At 36.1% G+C, this 19158-nt stretch overlaps 2 protein-coding genes and 1 long non-coding RNA gene across 3 annotated transcripts; 2 read left to right on the forward strand and 1 right to left on the reverse strand.

Annotated features, from left to right (window-relative positions):
• On the reverse strand, positions 1–1442 carry LOC125592376. The gene is made up of 2 exons (XR_007328291.1): positions 423–1442; positions 1–330 (listed from the first exon to the last, which is right to left on the reverse strand). It is a non-coding gene; the product is annotated as an uncharacterized LOC125592376 (long non-coding RNA).
• A 2985-nt stretch (positions 1443–4427) lies between these two features.
• LOC106396835 (AP2-like ethylene-responsive transcription factor ANT) lies at positions 4428–6871 on the forward strand. The gene is given in 8 exon segments (NM_001316074.1): positions 4428–4764; positions 4891–5428; positions 5525–5607; positions 5757–5765; positions 5871–5959; positions 6066–6190; positions 6285–6361; positions 6450–6871. Coding segments are annotated over 8 exon segments (1680 nt in total).
• A 922-nt stretch (positions 6872–7793) lies between these two features.
• On the forward strand, positions 7794–11712 carry LOC106411661. The gene has a single exon (XM_013852468.2). The coding sequence runs from the start codon at positions 10410–10412 to the stop codon at positions 11706–11708; it is 1299 nt and encodes a 432-aa protein (XP_013707922.2). The 5' UTR covers positions 7794–10409; the 3' UTR covers positions 11709–11712.
• The last annotated feature ends 7446 nt before the right edge of the window (positions 11713–19158 follow it).

Below are 19158 nucleotides of genomic sequence, written 5' to 3' on the forward strand. Positions count from 1 at the left end.
TTGTTTATAAAACATGAATCTTTACCACATACAATGTCAATAATGTTCAAACTTCTGATACAAAGTACCAATAAGAAGACCTACATGAATTCAGGTTAAAAATCTTCAGTGTCCATCGATCACTGAACCCCTAAGACTCAAAACGCTGAGAGAGATGCATAGGGTCACAAGAACTTACTTTCCATTAAGTCCCAGTGAAAGACCAGCAAGAACAACGTACGTACCAAATGCCATAAAGGGAATGTACAAGTCTGGCGCATTGATATCATAGATGGGAGGCTTGTATGAGAGCCTACCTCTAACTGGTTCAGAGATTTTAGCCAAGTGTCCCTGATCGTTTGAAGCAAAACACGAACTAGTTTTACTTAATGGCTGGTCTGAGAAAGTCTCAAACAGAAAGAGACAAGAGAAGACAAGCTCACCCGGTGAAGGAAAGGAAACAAAACAACCTTGAGTTTGTTCCTAGTCTTGCATTGCTCTGCAAATACTCAGACCTTGATCCTAGAATCCTCTCCCCATCTGCCTATCAAAACAAAATCAACACATCTTTAATCTCATATGAACCAGAAGTATACCAAACAGTTTGCATATCAATATTCTTTTTTTTTTTGCATATCAATATTCTTACAAAGACATATTTGCTTCTTAGATTCAACAAAACTCTCTTCTAAAGTCAACCATTTCCCATGAGAGACCTTTACATGACTCATAACCCTTTCTTTCTGAACAGATATCAAGAACTCGAGAAACCCACAACAGAAACTATTATCTCGCATCACTATAGATCAAAAGTTCAAAACTTTTCTAAGATGAGGGTTGAATCAATTAAATCAAGGAAGAAGGGAGAGGAACCATTCGACAACACTGGAAACATGAACAGCCCAAGTGGGTAGAGACAATGCGTTAATTGATTTAACTACCACACCAAACAAACAAAATAGCAAGGTCGGCTCCACAATTCACCTTGAGGTTTGATAAGAAACGATCATTACAAAACTCAAAGATGATCTGACAAAAAATATTTATTGCTTTGTAATAAGAGAACAAACCAGTCCGTGCTCAGCTCAACGCGTGCCCCTGAGAAGAGGATATCAAGAGCTTCAGAGATTGATCGGGATGGAGGAGGCGTTGGGGAGGAAGGTCGGGACGGAGGAGGCGTTGGGGAGGAAGGTCGGGACGGAGGAGGGTGAAGCGACTGAGATGGCGGCGATTCCGGTGGTGGAAGTTTCGAAATCAAACAGAATCAGTCCTTTCGGGAGAGAAAGAGAGATGAGAGATGAGAGATGAGAGAGAGAGACAGAGACAGAGACATCGCGTTATGGTGACACCTGTCACTAAGAGGCGGGCCTTCCAGACCTTACGCAAGAGGCAACTCTTGGGCTTATGTGTTTTGTTAATTATTTTAAAATTGGGGTTTAGGGGTAAGAGTTGGGTTAAGAGTCAGCGATAATGCTGCTCTAACTACATTTGTTTTGTGTATACAATTTTTAATTGCAGAAGAAAACTCTCTTGAAATTTTAAGAAACTAATGTAGAAGTATTAGAAACATGAGGTTTAACAATGATTAAACAAAACGTTATGATATAAGCTGAGGGGTGAAATTATTAGATTTACCGAACTTAGTTATAGTAAGGTTTAATGTAAACAAAATAAGAAAGGAAAGAACATGAGAAATATTGATTACTAATTGATAAACTATTTCCATTTTAAAATTGAAAAGGTTGATACGTAAGTCATGGTGATAAAAGATGAATGGGTGTGGTTCTTGAGCAAAACGGCGCCGTAGAGATGTCTTATCCTACATTGCAGCTGGTTGTTGCAGACATCATAGGGCCTACATATGTTTTGAGTCCTAACATATCTAGTTTTTTTTTTTTGGACAAAAGTCCTAACATATCTAGTTAATTATCGCTTGTACAAGAGAAAATTACTCTTTAGGGCAGCTCCATCCATAACACCAACTCCACCCATTAGGGCAGCTCCATCCATAACACCAACTCCACCCATGACATCAAATTTGATGTTTTGGTGTCATAATCTTGTTGTCGTCTTCAACAATGACATCTAATGTAATATTATACTCCTTCCATTTCAGAAAAATATACTCCTTCCGTTTTTTTAATATAAGTCGTTTTAAAGAAATGTTTTTGTTCCAAATTATATGACGTTTTCGGTTTTCTATGTAAAATTTATTAACATCTAATGTTATATGACCAATGATAATATACCTTCTATTTTATTATTGGTTGATTTGTGTTTAGGTAAATAATTAATGATGTTTTTGTTTAGAAAATAAAAAAATTAATGATTTCTTAATCTATGTGCACAATTCTAAAACGACTTATATTAAAAAAATAGAGGGAGTATTTTTTAGTATTTTCACACATATTAAGAAAACACATTAAACTGTCATAATAAATGTATTATTTTCTGTAATTTTTAATTTTCAATAAATTTTAACTAATACTAATTCAATAAAATCAATTAATTTTTTAGAAGTTTACAATCTTTTCATAGAAAACACAAAATACATCTTTGTAAAACAAATTTTTTTTTCTAAAAAGTCTATCTTAATAAAATGGAGAGAGTATATTATTTGATATTTTCAGTTTTTAAAGTTTTATATTTTTATTATTTGTAATTGATAAATAATTATTTTATCACATTTAGATTATTATTTAGATTTTATTATTTGTAACTGATAAATTTATTTTGAAAATAAAAATAATAGTTTTATTTTTTTATTATTATGTGAAAATAAAATAAAAATAAAAATAACATAATAAATTTATGTTTAATTAAAAATTTAGTAGCAATGAAACTATATTATTAAATGAAACATAATAAAATATGTATTTTAAAAATTTGGTGTGATGAATAGTGTTACACCAAATTTGGTGCAACACTAGTCACACTACACCAAATTTGATGTTTTGTTGGAGATGAAGTTACATAAGTTTTGGTGTCTTGTTGGAGATAAACTAACAGATATATGAGACACATACATTACATATATTAGTTAATTTTGTAAAATTTTAATAACGTCTATAAAATGTGGAAAATTATCCAATTTTTTTATTCTATCTTTTAACCCAGTTTATTTGTTTTGTGCATCGGATCAACACCGCTTATAAATTTGTCGTACAGCTCAGGCCATAATGTCTTACAGAATAAGCGTGACAATATGCTGCTTACAACATAACCAGAAACATGCCGCTATGGCACAACCACAATTTAAGGTTTTTTATTCAAAAAAATCTCCTAGCTAAGCTTTCTAACTATAATTTGTAGCTGGAGCTACAAACATGTCACTCATATAGAGACAGCAGTGTATATACACATTGGTTTAATGTATAGCAAAATCAAATATTAATACGAGTAGAGACCCACTTGGTTTAAGATTTTGGAAGATAACGAAATAAAAAGATGAATTCAAAGGATGCAGAGTTATATATGTCGGGTCATTTAGAGCCGTGACCAAAAGTTTCGTCGTTAATTTCTACGGTCGGTCATGAAATTTTTTGGATGTGTCTTGACCCTTTTGTGGACTTCTGTATAGTTTTGTCGGTTTATAGGTTTGTATTCGTATCCCTATTTTTTCCAAAAAAAAAAAAATCGTATCCTTCTCTTTTTCTGTCCCAGTAACGAGACGTACGTATATTCACGAAAAGAAAAACGTTTAATTTCAGTTTTACTATATACATATTTTTAAAATGAGTCACACACAAGGTTAGCGCCTAATAGTATGATTTTTTTTTCTTTTTTGAACACACCTAATAGTATGATTTATCTAGTGGAATTTTCATTCAATGTATTTATATTTTAACGAGTCTTGATGTTTAATTATTTATTAAGAATTAAGTTAGAAATAAAATGCATAAAAGTAGCTTGTGCTTAAGAAAGAAAAACGATAGATACAAAAGAGTGGGGGTTCGTTGACAGTTGTATTGTAACTCATATCTCATACCAATAGCTTTAACAATGAGTGTGTATTAACTTTCAAATGTCCTCAAAGACTTTTAAGAAATCATATAATAAAATGAATTCTGTAAGGCTGAAAGTGTAAAATAAAATAAAAAATGAAATGAAAGTAAAGAAACGTCTTTCTCAATAAGAACACAGATCCCAACGGATTCAAACAGCAAATTTGTGCTTTGCTCTTCTCTCTTTATCCTCTCAAAGACCCTCTCTTATATTCTAAAGCCCCTTCCTCCTTTTTCTTCTTCTTATCAACCGAAACAAAGATAAAACAAAACTTTGAGTTTTAAAACAAAACTTTGAGTTTTCTTATAAGCTTAAAGAAAGAGAAAGAAAGATGATGTGTTCGTTGTTTAGCCAATGATTACGATTTAGCTGACCACTTCGAGAGATTTAAAAACAAAAAAAACGAGAGAGAGCAGGGAGTACATTTTAGAAAGAAAAGAAGAATGAAGTCCTTTTGTGATAATGATGATAATAATCATGGCAACACGACCAATTTGCTAGGGTTTTCGTTGTCTTCAAATATGTTGAAAATGGGAGGAGGAGGAGGAGAAGAAGCTCTGTACTCATCTTCTTCTTCAGCTGCTACTTCTTCTTCTGTTCCACCGCAACTTGTTGTTGGTGATAACAGTAACAACTATGGAGTTTGCTATGGATCTAACTCAGCGGCTGGGGGAATGTATTCTCAAATGTCTGTCATGCCACTCAGATCTGACGGCTCTCTTTGCTTAATGGAAGCTCTCAACAGATCTTCTCACTCAAACCAGCATCACCATACTCAAGGTTAGTAGTAATGTGAATTAGGTTAACAACAAGTTGGATAATCTTTATTTCTTTTTGTTTTTCTGGTTGTGTCTTGTATGATGGAAACATGTTTGGTCCTGAGGAGTTTTTTTTTTTCCTTTTTAGTTTCATCTCCAAAGATGGAGGATTTCTTTGGGACCCATCACAGCAATACAAGTAACAAAGAAGCCATGGATCTTAGCTTAGATAGTTTATTCTACAACACCACTCATGAGCCAAACAACAACACAAACTTTCAAGAGTTCTTTAGCTTCCCACAAGCCAGAAACCACCATGAGGAAGAAACAAGAAGTTACCAGAATGACCCTGGTTTGACACATGGAGGAGGTTCTTTTAATGTAGGGGTATATGGGGAATTTCAACAGTCACTGAGTTTGTCCATGAGCCCTGGGTCACAATCTAGCTGCATCACTGGCACTCACCACCACCAAAACCAAAACAACCAAGCGCAAAACCACCATCAGATCTCTGAAGCTTTGGGGGTGGAGACAAGTGTTGGATTTGAGACAACAACAATGGCGGCTGCTGCAAAGAAGAAGAGAGGACAAGAGGAAGTAGTGGTTGTTGGACAGAAACATATTGTTCATAGAAAATCTATTGATACCTTTGGACAACGAACTTCTCAATACCGAGGCGTTACAAGGTTCTCTTTCATTATTAATATTTAAATATTATTTGACTTTTGTTAGACAAGTTTTCTTGTACTTATTATTCAACGGGTTTTAATCACGTGAAACAGACACAGATGGACTGGTAGATATGAAGCTCATCTATGGGACAATAGTTTCAAGAAGGAAGGTCATAGCAGAAAAGGAAGACAAGGTTTGGAGCATTATTTATTTATTATTTTAATTATAATCTACTTTTCTTTAGGCTTAATATTTTATATAATTTTATTTGATATGTTACTGACAATGGGTGTGTTTTTTTCTACCCTATTTGTGATTATGATTTGATGATCTTCTTCTTAGTTTATCTGGGTAAGTACACACTTCAATCTTCATGGATTCATGATTTCCCCCTAAATTTTCTCGGGGAAATAATGATGGATTTTGACTGCTTTTTGTTTGATTAAAACTTTTTAGGAGGTTATGATATGGAGGAGAAAGCTGCTCGAGCATATGATCTAGCTGCACTCAAGTACTGGGGTCCCTCTACTCACACCAATTTCTCTGTAAACCATTTTCTCTTCCTTTTGAATTTTTAATTCCTACTTTATATCTTATTGACCTTAATGTTTTATGTTATGCTAATTGAGTTTTTTTTATGGGTTTTAAAAGGTGGAGAATTATCAGAAAGAGATTGAGGACATGAAGAACATGACTAGACAAGAATATGTTGCTCATTTGAGAAGGAAAAGCAGTGGTTTCTCTAGGGGTGCTTCCATCTATAGAGGAGTCACAAGGTCCTTTAACATACATTTATTCAACTTTATTATATAGTTTTCATTTATTAAATTAGAAAATGCAAATATTGACTTTGTGGTTCTCTTGTACTAGACACCACCAGCATGGAAGGTGGCAAGCTCGGATCGGTAGAGTCGCTGGAAACAAAGATCTCTACCTCGGAACTTTTGGTAAATTTCACTGGTGATTGTCGTCTATTGTAAGCTATTTTAAAATATATTATAGTCTCACGTAATGTTTTTAAACACTATTAATTAGGAACTCAAGAAGAAGCTGCGGAAGCCTATGATGTAGCAGCCATCAAGTTCCGTGGCACAAACGCTGTGACTAACTTTGATATAACAAGGTACGACGTTGATCGCATAATGGCTAGTAACACACTCTTGTCTGGAGAGTTAGCTAGAAGGAACATCAACAGCATTGTGGTTCGGAACAACAACAACGAAGAAAACGCTGTTAATGCTGTCGTGGACGGTGGTTTGAACAAAGAAGTTAGTAGTCCGGAGAGAGAGTTGAGTTTTCCGGCGATTTTTACGTTGCCGCAAGTTGGTCAGAAGATGTTTGGAGCAAATATGGTCGGAAACATGAGTTCTTGGACTACGAACCCTAGTGCTGAGCTCAAGGCCGTTTCACATACTTTGCCTCAGATGCCTGTTTTCGCTGCGTGGGCTGATTCTTGATCCAATCTATTGCCTAACTATGGTTTTCTTGGTTTAGTTGCCAAGTGTTTCAGTTTATCCCCGGTTTTACCCGGTTTGAATTAAATTCGGTTTAGTTTATCAGTATAAATAGTCTTTTGCTTAGGAGCGAGCGGTATATGTTTCTTTTGAGTAGTATTCATGTGAAACAGAATGAATCTCTCTATAACATATGATTTCAATGCATTTATTTCTTCAAATCCCTGTTTTTTGGCTATATTTATAAATGAGTATGTAATTCCCATGGATAATTTTGAAATAGTAGTCACGTGATTATAGTAGTAGTTATGTGATTAAAGTAAAGAGAATTGGTGAAATCTTTGAAAATTAGTTGGAACAATACGAACTGTTTATTAATTTACGAGCATGGACATTTAGAAACTTTACCAAACTTATATGGTAATTAACGAAAACGTGAACATATAGTAACTGATTCGATGGCATTGATGGTTTTAGCAATTGATTAGAAAGTGAAATTCTTGTAAAGATATGGTAAGAAAAGGATGAAAAGAGAATGTGCATGGAGATGAAATGACCCATATCTCATAATTAGGTTTCTTCTCTTTATTTTTGTTGTTCTTTTTAGTACACGCTACAGAGATACTACGATGAAAGTGAGTAAAATATGAAATGTCACTCCAATAATGCGATTTGCTTTATTGACCATATCGACCCACAACAATTCAGCATACCTCACCACCTCATTTCTTCATTCCCTCCTTTTGTCTCTTTTTCACACCCCACCCCGTATCAGCTTTTCCCTAAAGTTTCACCAATTTTTTTAATATATTCCCTCCATGATATTTTGGGAACCTTTAAAATAATATATATATATATATATATATATATATATATATATATATATATTCAATTAGAAAGATTAAAGGATGTTGGAGAAGTTATTGCGTGTAAACTTTTAAAAGCCACTTACTATGAAATAATGATGCCGGACGCAAAATTAACGTAACCCATACGTGGGATCTGTTGAAGTACAAACCTTTGATTGTGTACATTACATAATGTTCTTGGCTTTCCACACGTGTGGATGAGTTGCCCCAAACTTGGACGCAAAAGTTGTTCATTGGGCCGTGAACGAGTATAATTACAAAGTCTGGCGCACTACCTTATTACGAAAACACGTGTTAAGGAAATTGATCATGTGTAATTGTGTATCATGCATGGCCAAGTTTGAATCGAAGTTCCATCCGAATGGTAAAAGCAATTCAAACGGTGCAGAACAAGCAGAATATGCAGATCGAACGGAACAAGTACATATCAAACCAGGGGCGGACTCATGAATTTTTTTTACCTGGATCATAATTTACACTATAAGCCCAAAAGCTAACAAAAAGGCCCAAATTACAAAAACAAAACATATAGGATAAAAATGGATTCGAACCGAGATTGGGGGGTCAAGAATAGGGTAAAGTAACCAACTAAACTGTTTTTTTAACAACGTACAACTAAAAATTCATTTTCTTATATTTAATGGGTGTCAGTTGACCCCCCTTTCTTTGCTGTGGGTCCGCCTCTGTATCAAGCAGATCATGCAGGAGAGATGCAGATCAAGCAGAACAAGTTATTTTTAAAAATTATAAATGACAAAAACAGTCTAAAAATGCAGATCATATATTTATCATATATTTAAACAATGAAAATTACACCAAAATATCAAAACACATAATGAAAAAAATACATAAACAAAGGTAACATAATTTAATGATTTGCCCATAACATATCTGCAATATTGTCTCTAATGTTTGTCATACGATCTCCATCAGCCATATTTGTTATCTCCATGTCACTTATATCATTTTCAGAATTTTCGTTGCTAGTATTTGTATGTCTCATTTCTTCAATAAAATCTTCATCAAAGTAGTTTGAAATTCTGATAAAATTATGCAATCCCATTGTAGCAGTTACCGCTCTTTTTTGAACTGCAATATCATATCTCGGAAAATCACTCAAAATCCTCCATTTCTTCTCCCAAACTCCAAATGTCCTTTCAATAACGGAACGTAGAGATGCATGACATCGATTAAACAGTTCTTGTTTATTCTTAGGAGGAGGACCATTGTTGAAATGTGACATGTGAGGCGCAAGGTGGGTACTTGCTCTTTTACGTATACTTGATACTTGGCTTGCGTTGAACGAGTAATGAATTTTTCGACTTGTACTTGACTTGTCAGAAACAAGTACTTGTTATTTCGAGTACTTATCCAAAAATATGTTACTTGCAAGTTACTTGCCTTGTTCGATTACTTGCTACTTACAAATATTTATTGATTACTTGAATATTTTTTTCAAGTTTCTAAAAATTACTTGATAGATATTATTTTACGAGATAAGGTTATAAAAGTTTTTTTTATTTACTCGACTTGGTAAAAGCACGAGACTTATTTTAAATAAAATATTTGCACCTAATATAAAAAAAGAAGATGGAATCAATAAAAAAATATTTTTTACTTCTTACAACAAAGAAATATTTGTTTAGGGCTTTGGTTTTTATGGTTTAGTTATCATTTTTTTAGTCATAAACAAGTAACGAGTAATATCAAGGCGAGTCGTAATTTTTTTTTGTGATACTTGTTACTTGCCTTGTACTTGCAAGTAGCAAAACTCAACGACTTGTTATGACTTGGCAACGACGAGTACTTGAAAAAACAAGGCGAGTACGGGTCAAGTAGCGGGTGTAAGGCAAGTAACGAGTACTCGTGCCCAACCCTACATGTGATACCTAATAACCCATTCTGAGAAGATCTATAGAGAGCCAAAAAACCTTGCTTATTTGGATATCCAGAATCAACTACATAATATTTGTCTCCTAGAGGCAGAAGAAAGTCAGAATCACCGTCTTTTGCCATCGTGAGAACTGTTCTATTGAAAAATGTTGTATTTTGTCGGCAAATTGACTTCATATCTACAGTTTAAAAATGACTAATATTAGTTTCGTTGATTAAAAGTAATGGAATCTTTATTATTTGGTTGATACAAAAAAAATATAAATAGATAATGACGAAGAATGGATCTTTTTATCATTCCATTGACACATTAATTTAAATTAAAGTTTTGTCCTCATTCGATTGTTAGTTTATCTCGTGCATGTATTTTCTCTTTTCAGATATTTAAGTTTTTTTTTTCTTGCCAAACAAGCTTAATACTATTAAGCTCATAAGGCCCATATCAACACAAGTGCCAAACATGGTAGCGACAAAACTTTCTAGTGATAGAAAGATAAAATCCTCTCTAGATAAGCTTCCCTTGTGTGGGCCTAAGTTTCTCTTCTTTTAAAAGTCCGTTACTTTTCGAAGATAGAGCCATAGTTTGAAAAATATCTAATTTTCCCCTTTGTTGTTACCTCTGGATAATAAACATGTGTTCAGTAAATTGAAGTCTGAAGAAACCTTATGTTCTTTTCTGGGTTCAGCTCCTGACTTTTTTCGTGTTCTTGGTGAGTTCTAATCTGCTAGAGTTTCGAGTTTCGTCAATCGCTTTGATAACCATCAGTGTTTCTTCTGCGATGTCGATTGCTATGGATAAAACTTTGATGGTGATGTCTTTGGAGGAAGAGGACGTCCCGTTTGATCTCCCAGATCTTCCTGAGTTAAGTTCGATAGAAAGAAACTATCTGAGTCTAATCGGTCGAATCCTTAATCCTGATTGTCAACTGATGCCTATTTTGATTGTGGAGATGCCTAGGAAGTGGCAGAAAGTTGGTAAATGCAGAGGAGTTGCCCTTTCTAAGGAAAAGTTTCAGTTTCTCTTTGACAACGAGTTTGATCTGCTTGACGTCATGGATAAAGGAGTTCACACCTTCAACGAATGGACCTTGGTAATTGAAAGATGGGTTGAGAACCCTCCTGAAGATTATCTGCAGTATATTCCTCTTTGGGTTCAGATTCGGCAGCTTCCTGTGAACTATTACACTGCTGAATCTGTAGATGCTCTTGGCGATTTGATTGGGAAAGTTGATACAGTTGCCTTCGATCCTACTAAGGTTCAGGTTCAGAATTATGTTAGAGTGAAGGTCTTCTTTGATGTTTCTAGACCCCTGCGTAAACAGAAGGTTGTTAACTTGCCAAAGGGTGGAACTGCAACAATTTTATTTTCGTATGAAAGAATCCAGAAGCGGTGCTATGAGTGTCAGAGGTTGAATCATGAGCGTGAAGTGTGTCCGTTTATGTTAAGAAAAAGGCAGTTAGAAGCAGCAGAAAGAAAAGCTTCAGGTTCCTTTATGAACATTGTAAAACCTTTGGTCCTCAAGCCTAATGATCCCTTATTTGGAGTATTAAAGGAGGAGCAAGTAGGTATTAATCCCATCACTGGAAGACAGAGAATAGCACCGGATGTCGTGGAAGGGATGCGTCAATATCTACTGGTTGCTAATATTGATGAAAGAAGAGTGAGAGAAGAAAGAGTCAAAAAGTCTGTGGCACAGGCAGAGGCTGATCCAATAGCAAAGAAATCTATGTTGAGCTTGGAGCCAATTCCTAAAATTACAAACATTTTGGATAAGCAGAAAGGAATAGTGTTTAATTATGAGGACGTTTGTTCGGAGTCATCTCCTGCAGTGATGGATTATGGTGTTCAGACTCCCAAATTGATGGCCTCAGCAATCAGTGCAGGTTCAATGCAAACAGGAAGCATAATGGTAGAACCAAGGAAATCTGTTAGTGCCTTGGCAAGACTTGGGGAGGTACCAAATCTTTATCAGTTTAGTTCTACAGTTAAAAGAGATTGCCCGTTTGTAGCTTCTTCTTCCGGAACTATAATTGGTAAAGCTGGTATTTCGAGGAGAAGGCCTACCAAAACTAAATGAATTTTCAAGGCAAAGCAGGCTGAATGTTTGTCTGGTAATGGAGAGAAGCAGAAAGGGTTGGAGGTTGGAGTACTTATAAAAAGGAAGTCTGAAGAAGGTCATTTGGTTACTTTAAAAGTCGCGAAGCGCACATCAAATGAGGTGATCCCAAATGAGGGATTGCCTGAATTCCAATGAGCCTTATCAGCTGGAATTGTCAAGGTATTGGACGGTCTGATAACTTGACAATTCCCCGTCTCGAGGAAATGCGTAAAAAACACTTCCCTGAGATGTTGTTCCTAATGGAGACTTTAAACTGTAAAAATGAAATGGTAGATATTCAAGAATCGTTGGGGTATGATAGGGTGTATACAGTAGAACCAGTTGGTAGAAGTAGAGGGCTTGCGTTGTTTTGGAAAAGTTCTGTAAATATAGACTTCCTGGCTGTAAACAAAAACCTGTTGGATATGCAAGTTCAGTTTGGAACCTTAAATTTCTTCCTTTCTTGTGTATACGGGGAACCTGTAATAAAGTATAGGGCTCATCTTTGGGAGAAGATTAGTCGAATTGGAGTTGTGAGAAAGGATAGATGGTGCATGTTGGGTTATTTTAATGATATTCTTCATAATGGAGAAAAGCTAGGAGGTCCTAGAAGAGATGATAGCGTTCTTCAACCTTTTGGAAATATGATTAATGCGTGTGAGATGGAGGAACTGCCAAGTCAAGGTGACCCTTACACCTGGGGAGGAGTTCGTTATAATCAGTGGATTCAAAGTAAACTCGATAGGTGTTTTGGTAACAAGGAATGGTTCAAGCAGTTTCCGGCTTCTAACCAGACTTTTTTGGAGAAAAGAGGATCTGATCATAGACCATTTTTGGTGAAACTAATGGATTCTCAGATGGCTTACAAGGGTCAATTCAGGTTTGATAAGCGGTTTTTGTTTAAGGAAGATGTTAAGGAAGCAATTAAAGCTGCGTGGAAACCTGGGGTGAGAAGCTTTAATTTCTCTGTATCATATAGGCTTAAGGCTGTGAGGAAATCGCTCAGTAGATGGAAGCAAAAGAATAATACTAATTCAAAAGACAAGATTCAGGTCTTAGAGGCAAATCTTGAATTAGAACAGTCTGCTCGGATTCCAAACTTTTGGAAAATCAATGGCCTAAAAAGAGAGCTCTTAAAAGAATACAGGGAAGAAGAACTTTATTGGAGACTCAGGTCTAAGGATTTATGGTTGAAAGGAGGTGATCAAAACTCCAAATTTTTCCATGCTTCTGTTAAATTTCGACGTTCTAGGAAGCGACTAGAGAAAATATTGGATGAGAAAGGGGGTTTTCAATTCTCTGAGGCTGCTAAAGGTCAAGTCGCCACAGAATATTTCAACAAGTTGTTTAAATCTTCTAATCCAGCTTCCTTTCAAGGGTTTTTCCAGAATTTTAATCCGAAAGTGACAAGTGAAATGAATGTTCAGCTCTGTAAAGAAGTGACGAATGAAGAAATTAAGGAGGCTGTGTTTGCAGTGAAAGCTTCAAGTGCACCTGGTCCTGATGGGATGTCAGGATTGTTTTTTCATCATCATTGGGAGACAATTCAGAATTAATTATCAGAAGAGGTTAAACATTTTTTCGACAGTGGTTGTATGCCGAAGGAATGGAACTACACTCATATCTGCTTGCTTCCTAAAACGAATCATCCCACAGAAATGTGCAATCTGAGACCAATCAGCTTGTGTTCGGTAATATATAAGATCATTTCCAAAATTCTTGTGAGAAGATTACAACCGTGTCTTCAGGCTTTGGTGGAAGAAACTCAATCTGCTTTTGTATCAGAAAGACTCATTTCTGATAATATCTTAATTGCACATGAAGTGGTTCATGGGCTGAAGAACCATCCTCAGGTTTCTAAGGAATGCATTGCTATAAAATCAGACATGTCCAAAGCATAGGACAGAGTGGAATGGGGATATCTGAGAGAGTTATTAAAGGCTTTGGGATTTGATGAGAAATGGATTCTTTGGGTGATGGCATGTGTTACTTCGGTAAATTTTTCTGTGCTTATCAATGACCAGGCCCATGGTATGATCATTCCTCAGCGTGGGTTACGGCAGGGAGATCCTCTTTCTCCTTTTTTGTTTGTTCTATGCACGGAAGGACTTTCTCACTTGTTGAAACAAGCAGAATTAGAAGGCAAAGTTAAAGGGATCAGTTTTAGTGAGGAAGGTCCTATCATCAGCCATTTGCTATTTGCTGATGATAGTTTGTTTCTGTGCAAAGCTGATGAGGAACAGTGTATCAATTTAAAGGATATCCTGCGAAGGTATGAAAGAGCTACTGGACAGGCTATCAACGTTGAAAAATCTTCAATTACCTTTGGGAAGAAAGTGGCGAAAGAAAAGATAAAGCAGATTCAAGAGATTTTCGGCATTTATAAAGAAGGAGGTACAAGCTCTTATTTAGGCTTGTCGGAATGTTTTCAAGGTTCTGTTGTTCAAATCCTTAATTTTATTAAGGATAAGATGAAAGATAAAATGTCAGGATGGTTTGCGAGGATGTTGTCTCAAGGGGGCAAAGAGATTTTGATCAAATCAGTGGCATTAGCTATGCCTATCTATGCCATGAGTTGCTTTAAACTTCCTAAGAGGACTTGTCAGAACTTGAACTCAGCCATGTCTCAATTTTGGTAGCAATCTTTTGAGCATGCAAGGAAGATGAACTGGGTTAGTTGGGAGAAGTTGTGCTTGCCTAAAGACCTCGGTGGTTTAGGGTTTAAAGATATTGAGAGGTTTAATCAAGCTCTTTTGGCCAAACAAGCTTGGAGAATTCTTAACTGTCCGGACTCCCTTTTAGCAAGGTTGCTCAAAAGTAGATATTTTCATGATTCTGTCTTTCTTCGTGCTGAGACAGGGGTTAAACCATCTCTTGGGTGGAAGAGTGTTCTTCATGGAAGAGCTTTGTTAGAAAAAGGAATTTCTCGGAGGATTGGGGATGGTCATAATTCATTTGTATGGACTGACCCTTGGATGGAAGACAGTGATGGTTCTATGAGAGCTCCTTGGAGAAAGAATTATTTCTTTGATGCGGTTTTAAAAGTCAAGGATCTCATCAATGCTGATGGCTCTAACTGGAACCGTAAAAAACTACAGGAGTTATTCTATCCTAATGATATTATCGTCATGATTTCTGGATTTGGAAATTCAATAAGAGTGGAAATTTTTCAGTGAAATCGGCATTGTGGTTGGCAAGCGAATCTGCTAATGAAGCTATGATGGAAGCTCGACTTCAACCTTCCTTAAATCCTTTGAAAGAACAGGTTTGGAAGGTACCCTCTGAACCTAAGATTAAAACTTTTCTTTGGAAGTCCTTGAGTTCAGCATTACCAGTAGATGAAGGGTTTAGAGGTAGAGGAATGAAATCAGAAGAATTTTGTCAGATGTGTGGGAATCATAAGGAGACAATAAATCATGTCTTGTTCTCTTGTGAAATTGCTAGACAGGTCTGGGCTCTTTCTAATGTTCCTCTGCCTTCTCAGGGGTTTGATCCAGATTCAGTTTATGCAAATATGAACTTTCTTCTGAGGATGATTAAGCATAGAGACAGGGAGTATAAGACTCAGAGAGCAATTCTGTGGTTGTTATGGAATATTTGGAAAGCCAGAAACTCTTTCTTATTTGATGGCTTAATTCCAAATGCCTGCCAAGTGGTGGACAGGAGTTTTAATGTAGCGGATAACTGGTTTTGTGCTCAAGCATTTGATCTTCAAAAAGAGCACCAACTCAAAAAAATGGAGATTGATCAGAGATCACGTTGGGTGCCCCCTCCTCATGGATGGAAGAAATGTAATATTGGTTTTTGTTGGTCAAAGAAGGACAGAATAATGGGTGCAGCGTGGGTTCTAAGAGATGAAAAGGGGGCTGTGTTGCTTCACAGTAGGAGACTTTTGCGCAAATGGATAATGTAGATCATGCGAAGCTTACGGTGTTGTTATGAACTTTTGATAGTCTATCCTTTCACCGTGAATCTAAAATTGTTTTTGCGCTATCAGATATATCGCTTGTTGACTTGGTGAACTATCCTTCTGTAGTCAATCGACTGCTGTGCTCCATACTCTGGGCAAGATAAAAGAATGGAAATTTGTTTTTGAACATCAGCTAGCTAATAGAGGAGCTTGTCTCATCGCTCAAAGTGCTATTCTGCCTTGGTTTATGCAATCTTATGTAGCTCGTGGTTTTCCTCTTTGGTTACTCGAGCTATTTGACGATGAGAAATCATTCGCCTCTGTTTAGCTATGATTTTTGGAGTTCTTTCTGGTTGTATAGGGAGTGGGTTGTTAGTTGGTGGTTGTTTATCTTCAACTGGTTCCCTATGTAGGAATTGGTTTGTTGTTTGTGCTTGTTAGTTTGATGTAACGTTACTTCCTTCGAGTTTTATTAATATCATCAGTTGACTTAAAAAAAAGGCCCATATCAACACGTTTATTGTTTTCAAACTAATACTTGAATAAATATATAAATTCAGTTGAATTATAAAAACTATTAATAATATGTGTCTATATATCATCACAGATGATTAATACTTTAACGTTTGATTCTATTATTTTTATTATTCTATTGCGTATTTAACGATTGTACTTTAGTAGTATTCTCAGATTATCAGTGTTTTGAAAAGAAAGATACAACACTGTTCAATAAAATATACTAGCCCTTTAGAAAAAACAATAAATATACATACATAATAACTAAACCATAACTATTTCCATTTCTAGCATTTATATTAAAGAGTATACTAAGTTGCTATTAAAAGTTCAAATAACAAAAAATTTGAAAATATTTCAAGAATACCATAATACTTGGTTAAGATCTTTTGCATCATTTTTCCTTAAGCCATCAGAAAGGTAGAGTTTGTTAATGTTCAAAAAAAAAGGTAAAGTTTGTGATGTTAACTGTTTTGGATTCAAGTAAGATTTAAAATAAAATAATATTTGTGAATCACCATAAAATTCGAATTTAAATTATGTTTATGAAGGTTTTTGAATTTCAAAAATATTTTGTATATTTTATAAAACAAAAAACGTATCAAGATATTTTACTTTTATTATTAAATATTATATATTATTGTATAGTTTGTCACAACAGTTTTATTTTCATTTCAATGGGTTTTGTTTCATCTAATATCTCAAAGTTTAGTATTATGTATACTACATACTAAATTATTGGCACAATAATCCTGAACAAAATGGACAAAGTAGACAATACCATTTTAACTACTAATTGATGTTTAATAATAATGTATAAACTAAAAGAGATTGTTACCTTCTTGACAGAGGTGTTCTTGATGTAGAGGAACAGTGGGGAAGAATATGGATCACTTTCTGTGGAATAGTAATAACAGAAAAAAAAAGAGATGTTATTTACAGATGAAAAATAAAGTATTTTAGTTAGTTTAATAAATTACAAATAAACTGAAATATTTGACGTACAACTATAAAAATATCTATACTGAAACACCCGCCCCTCCCCATTTCCAACCGGGGTTCCAGGGCGCGGGGTTTAGGACACACATGTCTATTTTCCCGACATCTCCGTGTGTCCCGTTTCTGGTCCCATGAGTTTCAGTTGCATTTCCTTCCTTACCGTTGACATTTCCACTTATAGTTCTGCAAAAAGGGAGAGGGAAAAGAGGGGTAAGTACTAATACTCAGTGAGGCGATTCTAGACCAGTCTCCCCCATGAGCCTCTATACGGCTCAATGCGAAACGAGAACCGTCTAGTCACTACACTCAGTCGATGCAACCTATCAGCTAGTTATTAAGTTTCATTTCACAATCAAGCACTGTAATGAACTCAGTCATCACTCAATCATAGAATACGGTTTATTATTTAAGACCTCCCATCATCCTAGGACTTTAGGACCTACACAGCTCAAGCGGACCATTCATCCCCTTTTCTTGCTGCTTCCTGTGAAGTCGCCTGCCCTGGTAGGCCCGCCGCCCAGTTCCTCGGGTTCGGACCGCCTTTGCAGTGTATTACGACCCCTTCCCGCCAAGACTCGGCGTGACTCAATCTTACCGGCGCCTCTATTCTTACCCTGCCATTTTTATCCGATGCTATGGCCCCGCATCTCCGCCGTTTTTGAACGCTACGGCCGCCGCGTTTCCTTTCTTTCCACCCTTCCCCGGGTAATTTATCCCACCCTTCTTGGGTAATTTATCCCACCCTTCCCGGGTGCTTTTCTAATCATTCATTTTCATTCCCTTTTTCTTATCATTTCCTTTTCTTTATTCATTTCCTTTTTCTTTAGACTCTTTCCTTTCTTTCATTTCTAGACGCCACCCGTTCTCGGTGTCACATTCAATTCAATACACAACCATTTCAAGGATGTCCTATCATTCATCTAGTCAACCGGTTAGCGTTTGCTATTAACCTACTTTTAATTCCTTCTAAGCATCCTAGCTTTCAACCACAATCAAGAATAGTTCATCAACCAATCACTCATTCATCATTCAATCAACACAAACAATCCATTTACTGTCCTTAATCAGAACGAGCGTTCTTATGCAGTATGATCTATCAACCTAACATCAATCAGGATCTAAACCATCATAATTCCTCATTCAACGGTATAAATGAACATGAACAAGATCTGGAATAGAACACCTCACCTTAGCCTAGTTCTGGATCTGGATCTGAGAATAGGAGGTAAGAGAAACGGGATCTGAGATCTATGACACCACGCGGCCACCACCACGTCACGCGGTTGCTCACGGCGAGGAGAGAGAGACGCGACCGGGAGAGAGAGAGAGGAGAGAAGGAGTCGCGGCGAGGAGAGAGAGAGAAGAGACGCGGCGAAGAGAGAGAAGGAGGAGAGAGGCGGCGCAGGGAGAGAGAAAGAAGGAGGCGACGGCTAGGGTTTCTGATCTCCGGGAATTCTCTGCAGGGCTTCGCTTCTAAATTTGTGATGGAAGACTAAGGGGTGGAGGCTTGCTTTTATAGGAGAGGCAAGGAACCCTAGGGTTTTAATCAAAATGGGCCGCAGAGCGGGCCTGTCCACAAAAAGTTTTTGGACTTGGGTTTTGGGGTGTTACATATACAATATCTAGCTCTTACTATTTTAATTATTATTTGATGTTTTACCAAGTCTAAAAATAATTTATAGTGGACACATTAATTCAAATATAAACTAAAGGAGAGTGTTAGTCCTTTGTAAACAAAAGAAAAAAAAGAAAAACTAGAGGAGAGTGTTACCTATTTGATAATGGTGTCGTGATTGTACTGAGAAATGAAAACATATGTTGTTATTTATAGATGAAAAATAAAAATATTCAGTTAATTTAATAAAATAGAAAAGCAAGTATTGGGTTAGAAAAAGAAGCAATCGCTGATCAGCTCCAAACAAAAAAAGCAATCGCTGATCAGCTCCAAAAACATAAACATAGTAAACTGAAGGACATGCACGAGACCTGCATTTAGGCAGAAAA

Source organism: Brassica napus, chromosome A3 (genome assembly GCF_020379485.1).
Source record: "Brassica napus cultivar Da-Ae chromosome A3, Da-Ae, whole genome shotgun sequence".
NCBI classification, from domain to species: domain Eukaryota; kingdom Viridiplantae; phylum Streptophyta; class Magnoliopsida; order Brassicales; family Brassicaceae; genus Brassica; species Brassica napus.

Coding starts and splice junctions, on each gene's coding strand:
- LOC106411661 (XM_013852468.2), top strand. CDS start 10,410: ATGTCGATTGCTATGGATAAAACTTTGATGGTGATGTCTTTGGAGGAA.